At 47.9% G+C, this 9,970-nt stretch overlaps 3 protein-coding genes across 4 annotated transcripts in view; all 3 read right to left on the minus strand.

Annotated features, from left to right (window-relative positions):
* The window catches only part of Hoga1 (4-hydroxy-2-oxoglutarate aldolase 1), a 23,902-nt gene extending 16,977 nt beyond the window's left edge, over positions 1–6,925 (minus strand). The window contains exon 1 of the mRNA XM_008831972.3: positions 6,680–6,925. Coding sequence (XP_008830194.1) covers positions 6,680–6,872 — 193 coding nt within the window. The 5' untranslated portion in view covers positions 6,873–6,925. The remainder of the gene's footprint in view (positions 1–6,679) is intronic.
* Positions 702–2,349, minus strand: CUNH10orf62 (chromosome unknown C10orf62 homolog). Its single transcript, XM_029563073.1, has 2 exons — positions 2,278–2,349; positions 702–1,942 (listed from the first exon to the last, which is right to left on the minus strand). Exons 1-2 carry the CDS (start codon positions 2,347–2,349, stop codon positions 998–1,000), a joined length of 1,017 nt encoding a protein of 338 aa, XP_029418933.1. The 3' UTR covers positions 702–997.
* A 611-nt stretch (positions 6,926–7,536) lies between the features above and the next one.
* Positions 7,537–9,970, minus strand: part of Ankrd2 (ankyrin repeat domain 2) — a 12,905-nt gene continuing 10,471 nt past the window's right edge. For both annotated transcript variants that reach the window (XM_017797875.2, XM_017797876.1), the window contains exons 8-10: positions 8,482–8,580; positions 8,188–8,286; positions 7,537–7,764 (exon numbers count right to left, since the gene is read on the minus strand). In XM_017797875.2, coding sequence (XP_017653364.1) covers positions 7,618–7,764; positions 8,188–8,286; positions 8,482–8,580 — 345 coding nt within the window. In that variant the 3' untranslated portion in view covers positions 7,537–7,617. The remainder of the gene's footprint in view (positions 7,765–8,187; positions 8,287–8,481; positions 8,581–9,970) is intronic.

A 9,970-nucleotide genomic window follows, 5' to 3' on the forward strand; every position in this document is an offset into this window, starting at 1 on the left:
ATGGTGCTGGAGAGATGACTCAGCGGTTAAGAACACTGGTTATTCTTGCAGAAGTCCTGAGTTTGAATCCCAGCACCCACATGACAGCTAACAACTGTCTATAACTCCAGTCCCAGGGGATCTGACAGCCTCTTCTCACCTCTGCAGGCATTGCATGACATGGGTGCACTTACCTACATGCAGGCAATACACACATACACATAAAATAAAAATAATAAATAAAAAAAAATTTTAAGTTAAAAAAAAAAAACCAAAAACACAAGTGGAAGCTGTTAGTGGTAGAACACAGAGAGCAGCCGCAGTAACCACAGTCACAACTCTAGCCATGGTGACATGACCTAGATGTGGGTCATACCAGCTCTATAGCTGTGGACGTATGAATTCCTATGGGCTGGAGGCAAGTCGGGGCAGGGAGAGTGCTGCAATGTGGAAACCACAGACTTGAGATGACACCAAGAGGATGGAGCCCAAAGTCCCACCCGGCTTGCTTAATCGCTGCTGAGAGCCTGTACATGGTTCCCTCTTCCCTAGCATCTGGCTGCTTCCTCATTTTTTAGCAAGAGAGAGCTGGTAGGTTTGAGGCCACTGGCTATATCTCAATCCCAGTACCTGATGCCAGGGGAGATTGTCCTGTGGTCTCAAGACATCCTCTCTTCCACCCTGCCTAGACCTCAGCTGGACACAGAATCCCTAGACACAGAGTTGAGGGCATACAGGGCTTTTATTGGCTCCAATCAGGCATGTGGGGTCAGTGTGGGGCTAGTAGCTGCTCCTACTATCTGCCTCATGTTTTCTCTCAAGAGTTTTCAGGAGCCTCAGGCTGTTGTAGCTGCATCCCTTCCTCCCTCACTCATGACCCCTGTTGGAGCTAGAGGAAGTAAGGATTTGGGTTGTAACCTCTCATCCTGGACCATGCAGGTTTCCCCATAGGAGAGAAAACAGGCCTGTATATATGAGCCGGCCCTGCTGGGGGAAGGGGCAATATGGTTAAGCAGCTTCAAGAGTCACAAATCTGCTGGCTGTGGTTGGGCATGCTGTGGCTCTGGTGGCTTGGGTGACTTGGCTGACCCTGGTGACTCTGGTGACTTGAATGACATGGATGACCCTGGTGGCTTGACTGGCCCGACTGACTTCGGTGGCTTGAATGACTTGGATGACCCTGGTGGCTCTGGTGACTTTGATGGCCCGGGTGGCTATGGTGACCTGAATGGCCCTGGTGGCTCTGGTGGCCATGGCGGCTGTGACCATAGACAGTGTGTGTTTGGTTGGTACCAGCTATGGTGGTTTCCCAGTGGGTGAAGAAATTTCCTTTCAGCTCTATCGCCACGTCCTCCAGAGCCTTTAGCTCCTCTGGGTTGATGTCCCTGGACTCCACATGGCCTGTGTGCTGGTAAGTTGTGGCACGCTGCAGCATGGAATTAGCCAGGTGCTGCCCCTTGGCATCAATATCCTTGGCACAAGTGGCCACAGCAGCCCAGGTGGCCTCCTCTATGGATGAGGATTTTCTTGACTCCCTTTGGGTCTCTTTGGTCACTGAGGACCCAGCCATCCTCTGCTTGGTGGCAAAGGAGTCTCGATGCAGAGTTGTTCCCCCCTCTCCGTGTGTAGAAGTAAGGGTCTCCATGTGGATGGCAGTGCTGGTCTCTCCATGCCCACTTTCAGGTGAAGGGGCATTGTTGCTAACGCAGGCATAGTGGCGGGTGGGCAATCTCTCTTCAGAGAGGCAGCTAAAATGAGATTTGATCCAACTCTCATTTGCTCCGTAGTATTCTGGAACCTTGTCTTGGAAACACTCTTGGGCTTTCTTCCTTCTCCTCTTCCTGTGAGCCCACAGGATGAGGCCTCCACCTCCTAGCAAGAGGACAGTCCCCAGCACCACCTTGCATGATGGTTGCTGGAGGACCTCCAAGAATGCCTCCAGGGCCCTAGACTTCACAGGGAGCTAAGTGCACGCTGGGAGTGGTGGAGCCCAGATGGTATGGTTCATGCTTGAAAGGGCCAGAGCCTTGAGGTGTCTGGCAGGCAGGCTCCTGCCTCACCCTCCCTAGGATGTCCTCTGACGCCTCACAATGAATCCCATTGTGAGGAAGGCAGCTGAGGGGTGGGGTGAGGAGAGGCCACCCCATCACTCAGACCTAGGCTGGGAGGCATTGTGTAAGGCTTGGGTCCTGTCTCCCATCCTGACAGCTGCTATCAAAGTCAGTGTTAGGGAAATTTCTCTGATTCTGAGACCCTTCTGCCTTCTGCTTATAACCCATTCTGCTACTCATTTCTTACTTTCCAGTCTTTGGTTTCCCCTCCTTCTCTAGTATTCCCCACAGACAGAAGATACTGGATCAGTTTAGTCATGGCAAACTGGCCTCTCCCTGCCCACCCCCTGGGCCCATTTCTACTCTCAGTTCAATATGTACTGTCTCCTTTTCATTCCTAGCCCCATTACAGAGTAGAATCCAAAAGGGAAAGGGCCCAGCAAGGAGCATATTATGAAATAATATGAGGTCACAATTGGGAGGGGACAAAACAGTGGGCTGAGAAGGCAGAGTAGATAGTACAGAAGACTTTACCAGGTCCTAGGTCCCAGGTCCCTTGTTGCATTCCAGGGTAATCTACATCATCTTGCCTTAGTGATAGCCTGCAGATCTAGAATTTGGTCCTGGTAAATGGGCATGATGAAGTTTGGAGCAGGTGAGCCAGCTAGTCAGGCTTACCACAGATGCCTGCACAGTCTGGAGTAATTCCCATGTATCTTGTGTGAGAAACAGGCCTGGGCTACTGTTTTCCCCCAAGGGATCTACCACACTTAGCAATACCCAGATGGTCTTGTAAAAGTTGTGTTATTTGAAATATTTTCTTTAACCAGGTAACAATTTTAATGTATACAAAAATGTTTTTTCTTTTACAAGAAACGATGGTCCACTCTACATAGGAAAAGAATAAGGTACAAACTAAACATTTTATGGGGAGCCTTATCTCTCCAGCCTTGCTAAAGTAGCTCAATGGTTGTCCACTAACCTCATTGGAAATAACAATTCAAAGTCCACCTTTGAGGCTATTTATAGGTATGAGTTAAGGGTCAAATGGCCCTTCTGAACAAGTCCTCCCTCCAGTCTTTGGTTACAACTTTTATTTTACTTTTTTTTTTTTTTTTAATTAAGGCTTAAGGGACTGGAGAGAAGGCTCATCAGTTAAGAGCACTGGCTACTCTAGCAGAAGACCTGGGTTTGAATTCTAGCACCCACTTGGCAGCTCACAACTGTCTGTAACTCCAATTCCAGGGGATCTGACACCCTCTTCTAATCTCTGAGGGCAGTGCATGATAAAAATAAATTAAAAAATAAAATTAAGGCAGCAGGGCGTAGTTTTAATCCCAGCACTTGGGAGGCAGAGGCAGGTAGATCTCTGTGAGTTCAAGGCCAGCCTGGTCTACATAGTGAGTTCTAGGCCAGCTGGGGCTACAGGAAGACCCTGTCTCAAAAAGACCAAAAAATAAAATTAAGGTTTAAAACTATAGAAATGTTCTCTGAAGGCCAAGTTTTTATTTATCATAAATGATAGGCACTTGCCTGCATTCTACACACAACAGGAAATCAGAGGAGCCAGAGGCCCCTGTGCTGGTGGTGCTCATACAGTTTCTGGTTTTCAGCCTTGGACTGACACAGCTGCTTCTGTATATGATACACAAGCTTTTTCTGAGTTTTTTTTTTTTTCTTTTCTTTCTTTCTTTTTTTGGTCTTTTTGACACAGGGTCTCCCTCTAGCCCCAGATGGCCTGGATGCATTATGTAGACCAGGCTGGCCTTTAAACTCATGGAGAGTTGCCTGCCTCTGCCTCCAGAGTGCTGGGATTAAAGGTGAGCACCACCATGCCCAGTCTGAGTTTATATTTTTTAAATTACTGAGACATTCTTTATCTGCAAATTAAAACCCACCTTCACTTTCCAAAACAGCTAATTGTTAGCTTGTTGTAGTTGAACACCAAAAGCAGTCACTGAAAATCTTTGTATTTCAATGGAATTATTTTATTTCAGAGGTTAATGGTTTCACATTTTCTTTTCATTATTTATTGTGGAGGGCTTTTGTTCTGTTTTGTTTTTGTTTTTTGAGACAGGGTCTCACTATGTAGCCCAAGCTGGCCCGGAACTCCCTGTGTAGACCAACCTGGCCTTGAACACAGAGATCTGCCTGTCTCTGCCTCCTGAGTGCTGGGATTAAAGGTGTTGTGCCACCACATCTGGCTATTGTGAGTTTTTAAAAAATATTTTAATTATTTTTATTTTTAGTTTATGTATGAGTGTACTGCCTGCTTGTGTGTAAGTGTACCCATGTTGTGCAGTGTCTGCAGAGGTCAGAAGAGGGTGTCAAGAGTCCCTGGAATTGGAGTTACAGCTAGTTGTGAGCCACTATGTGGGTGCTGGGAATTGAGCCCAAGTCCTCTACAAGCACTGTCGGTGTTCTTAACCTCTGAGCCATCTCTCCGGCTCCTATTGTAGGGTTTTTAAGTATGATCTTCAACAAAGTATTAATATGCCTAAAAATATTTTACATTTATTTATCTGGTGAGGGTCACATATACCACTGTGAACACAAAGAGGTCAGAGGACAATTTGCAGGAGTTGGTGATCTCCTTTTACCTTTATGTGGGTTCTGGGGATTGAATCAAGGTCATCAGACTTGGTGGCAAATGCCTTTACCTAATAAGCTGTTTCACCACCCTGATTTTAAAAGAATACTTTTTATTTAAATAAGCAGTACAAAATAGCAATGCTTTAAAAATAAAGATAAAAAGGAACTACAGAGCTTCAGATAGTGCATTCCAGAAGGACCTCCCTGTTTGCTGATGCACCAAGGGCAGGCCCATACCTCCTCTTTGGAGGGCTTTGTTGCCCACAGTGGCATTGTGACAGCTGCCTCCTTTGTCTGAGTGTTGGGTTGTATAGTCTATTCCAGAAGGCAAGAAAAACATATTTCTTTTTAAATTTTTTATTTTAATTTTATGTGTATGCATGTATTGCCTGCATGTAGGTAAGTGTGCCCATGTCATGCAATGCCCGAAGAGGACAGAAGAGACTATCAGATCCCCTGGAACTGGAGTTACAGACAGTTGTTGGCTGCCATGTGGGTGCTGGGATTCGAACCCAGGTCTTCTGCAAGAACAGTCAGTGTTCTTAACCGCTGAGCCATCTCTCCAGCCCCTATTTCATGTTTTGACTGCATCCAGGAACAGTGACAGGCTCCCCGACTCTGTGTTCTTTGTGCCAGCTCATGATTGACCATCTTGGGGGGATTGGGTTGAACCTTGTGGCCAAGAGCCTGAAGGCTCAGCTCCTACACTCAAGTGAGAAAACCAGTTTAGGGTACATGATTTTGTAGTTGCTGTACTGGCCAGACCAGAAGTCTTCTACCTCCAGACACTGGGCTCTTTATCCCACAGCCCCCAACTTCCTGGTGTGTAGTGAACAGACAGATGACAGCATAAGCCCATGAGTCAAATCCCCCTTGAAGCCTGTCCAGGGTACACTATGCTCACTATAGGAGTTAGGGAGGGGAAAGGGGGAGGGGCTCCAGAGAAGAGTCCATGGGTCTCTGTGGATTTCTGGACGGCCAAAAGACACTGGGATGCAAAAATCTATTATTCTGGCCCCTGAACTAGGAGTGTCCTTGACCCTGAAGCTGAAGCAGAGTTATTTTTTCGTTTTGTTTTGTTGTCAGAAGCTAAGCATTTTCATGCTTTGCTTCAAGAGTGTCAGACCTCAGCCCTACCTCCAGGCCTCCATGAGCAAGCCCCAGGAGATATGGCATCTTTGCTCAACGTAAGCATCCTTAGGCTACCTGGTCCCTAAAAAAGGATCATCTATCACCTGGGTACTAACCTATGAAAGGACTTAGTTGGGTCACTGGTCACTGTCACCAAAGCAGCTTTGCCACAGTATCACTTGTGCTGCTATTTTGAAATATTTCATTATTTTTATTTTATGTGTATTCATGTATTGCCTGCATGTAGGTAAGTGCATCCATGTCGTGAATGCCCACAGAGGACAGAAGAGGCTGCTGGATCCACTGGAACTGGAGTTACGGACAGTTGTTAGCTGCCATGTGGGTGCTGGGATTCGAATCTGGGTCTTCTGCAGGAACAGTCAGTGTCCTTAACCACTGACCCATCTCTCCAGCTCTATGCACTGCTATTTTAATAATCACAGGACCCAACACTTTCTAATGTGTAACACTTTAGAATTTACACTATGCTTTCAGTTGCATTCTTCCAGATTTTTTTTTTTTTTTTTTTTTTTTTTTTTTGAGACAGGGTCTTACTGTGTAGTCCTGGCTAGCCTGGAACTTGCTATGTAGACCAGATTGGCCTTGAACTCAGAGATCCACCTGCCTCTGCCTACCAAGTACTGGTATTATAAAGTGTATGCCACCACATCTGACGCTTCCAGATTATTCTTTTGGCTACTACATGCCCTGCCATGTGACCTGGCCAATACCCTCCATCAGCCTGGTGGGCAAGGATGTTGACATTCATTGTTTCATATGATCCCCACAGTAACTCTGGGAGCTAAGAAAGTACTTTAGCCCCCTCACAGCTGGGGCAACGAGAGCAGGTTTAGTCCAAGGTGCCAGAGCTGTGTGCCCTCCCTGGTCTCTGGTTCCCCACTTTCCCAGCAGGCAGACCCTCTTACCTCGGAAGGGGAAGGTGCTTAGTTTGTTCAGGTTCTCCTCCAGTTTCCCATAGTCTACCTCTGCTGTGGCCGTGAAGGGGGTGGTCACCGGGGGATAGATGCCCGCAATGTCCACCTTCTTCCCCTTGACGTTCCTGGACAAGCCCCTACTCAGCCCCTTCCTCACAGAGGCCCAGACTTGGGGGCCCAGCATCTCTGCGGGAGGCCCGAGGCCCAGCTGTCTGTGGCCAGAGGGAAGCTGTTTGGACTCCTCTCCCACTGTTAATGATCAACATTATTTAGTTAAAAATTTGCGTCCCTCCTCACTTGTGGGCACTGGGGCAGGCTTGCACTGGACGCCCCCAGGGTCAGGGGCAAGGCCTTAGAAGCTCCAGGGAAAGTCTTCTTCCCCGCTGGGGGTGCAGATAGAGAAATGCCACAACCCAGTATCCCTCTGAAGGAGACCTGGTTCCTGAGGTTTCAGCAATAAAAAGTGTTTGGCTGGACCTGGGCCTTCCTCCCACATTTCCCAGCCCCAAAGTCAGGAGCCCCCCGCAGTTTCTAGGCAGTTTTGAGCCTCACTGAGCTGATTGGCTGAGCTGGTCTGGCCCCACCCTGAGAACGAGCCACACATGGTTCAAGAAGCCGAGGCAAGAAACGCCTCCTCTGCCCTACCAGACTCCTGCCAAGGCGGACGTTTGTTAAGCCCTCTGCTGCCCTCACATGACTCCACAGGATAGTAGTTAGGGAACAACTCCTAATTCAGGAAACCAAAGGACTCCAACGTCCCCCTTTTTCCAAGCTCACTCTAACACCCAGTCTTCATTCTTACATATTTGCAACACAAATGGAAACAAACATCACAAATAGCAAAAACATTTATTGTGTTAGTTTGTGGGTGTTCCTGCCAGACTGGCTGCAGGCAGATCATACAGGGTACTGGTGCCTGGCTGTGACATTTACTGGGCTGGTACAGGCTGGGGGGTCTCACGCCCACTCCCAGGCCCCTCCAGTCCATTCTGATCTGACTCTGGCTCAGGATGTTCCAGGGCATGTCGGGTGTCAGCCTGCCACAGCTGGACCAGGTCTGTAGGGGTCTTTCCTGCCTGGGGAGATCAGAAGGAGACTTGCTCATGGTTCAGAAGCCCCACCAGAAGTTGCCTTTAGCTATACCAAGAGCTTGGACTAGAGGACATTTATCCTCAGAAAACTGGAGGACCACCAGGAGCCAACATGGTGTCTAGAATGTTCACAGCAACCAAGTGCTTCAGTTCCCTTCTAGATGGCCCTCCATGATTGACCTATCTGGGGCCTTTGGGAAGTCCTCTCACTGTCCCTCCTATTGTTTCTCTGCACTTGTGTTCTGTACCTTGTCACATGTAGAGAGAGCTGGGAAGGTGAGTGATTAGATTGACTGGTCAAGAACCAATGACACGTATAATAAGGTTGTGGCTGCCCCAGGGCCCCTGCAGATTATCCCCTATGCAAGGGCTCACCCAGTCACCGAGCCAGAAAAGGAATAAACTTACCAGGTTCTTGGACATCATGTCAGCCCCATGCAGGAGCAGTAGTTTGATGATTTTGTAGCGGTTGAGTCTCACAGCATCATGTAGGGCACTGTCCCCTTCCTAGAATCAGTGGAGTACATGGCATGGCCATTTGAGGGCAGTTTGTGGGGAGTAGGAGAGGTGATAGGAGATGGGCTAGAGGCTTTGCTCAGAAGCTGCAGACTTGGGGTCCCAGAAGCAAGGACCACTTGCCCATGGCAGCCAGCCAGTTGCCCTCACACCCATGGTGGGGCTGGGGTGGGGGGCAGCACTTACTCTGTCTTTGGCATTGATGTCCAAGCCCAGAGAGAGAAAGTGTTCTACAATCTCCACATGCCCCGTGCGGACTGCCACATGCAGGGGTGTGCTCAGGAGCTGCATGGGGAAGAAACAAGACTGCTGGCACATGGTCCTGGAACATGGTGGCCCTGGTATTGGAAACTGTCTTATCTCCTGCCTAAGCTCACTCCCAAGTCTGAGTGCCAAGGCCTTGAGACTTGGGACAGGAGGAGATGACACAATATCACAGTGGTCTAACCATATAGCTTAAGTGACACCACCTCTGGCAGCTTGTCATGGTTCCCCTCTTGCCTGGCTATGAGCTACTGCCCACTCCTCTACTTCTTTCTAAAAAAATTAGGGTCTCTAAGAAGGAGCTCAAGAGAGGTAGGACCATAGGAGAAGGGTATTAGTAAGGGAGAAAGGGGGGAAATGGGGGCACCTTAAGTGGGAAAACCATGAGGGAGGGGTGAGAAATGTGAGAGATAAACAATGCCCAGCTAGTTTTGAAAACCAGAGGGAACCATATTACTCCTACAACCTACTGACAAATTATACTTAGCAGATCAAGAAATATATGTCTAGGTAAGGTTTATCTGAGAACAACTGGTCTTTGCCCAAGATTTATCTACATGACACACAGTAATTAAAAATACCAGACTGGTGGAACTAACCTTCTTGGGTGTTTAACAGACATACTTTGAGGCCTATAATAATTTGGTCAGAGGGACATAAAGGACAGTTTTTGCTCCTAGCCCTCCTAGGTCAACTAGTTCCAGGGGACTATGAGCATCTCTCAAAATGTCCTATAATGGTGGTGGGTCACCTGTCCTCTTGATCAAGGAAGCCGAGGAGACCCCACCAGATGGACTTGAACCAGTGTCCAGTCTATAAAGAGGAGGGTCAACATAGAGGAATCATTTCCTCCATGCTTCCAAGCGAAGCCAACCATGGTCAAGCAGGACATTTGACTTATCTTCATATAGGCGGGACTGGTAAGAGAAAGGAGCCAGGGGCTCCTCCCGAGCCCATGTGACCCCTGAGGAACAGATCCTCAAACGATCTCAAAAATATATTGGTTTATCTGAACCAACTGTGTGGCCTTAAACACCCAAAAGGAAAGTATAACCAAAGACTAAAGGGGCCAATATAATTTCATAAGAGTCCATATGTATAGCTAAAGGCTACATAACAAGCAACAATGCTAGACAGGCGATACCTTCTTTTGAGTTATTGGCCAAGGTGGCCAAAGGGATTCCCAGATAGTAACCCAACATAGAATAGGGAAAATGAACAGCAGACTCCAATCTTATCCAAAGGAATATTGACAACTGATTACCGCTAGATGAGGAACAGTTGACCGTCCTAAAACAAAGACCTCTAGCTACGCTGACTGGATTCACCAGAAGGGCAAGTAGTGGGGAATGGCTGGGGGTGCCGACAACACAGCAGACAGTAGCAGGGATATCAGAGTATAAGGGCTCTC

This window comes from Nannospalax galili, unplaced genomic scaffold (assembly GCF_000622305.1).
Source record: "Nannospalax galili isolate Female #2095 unplaced genomic scaffold, S.galili_v1.0 scaffold875, whole genome shotgun sequence".
In the NCBI taxonomy this organism is placed as follows: Eukaryota; Metazoa; Chordata; class Mammalia; order Rodentia; family Spalacidae; genus Nannospalax; species Nannospalax galili.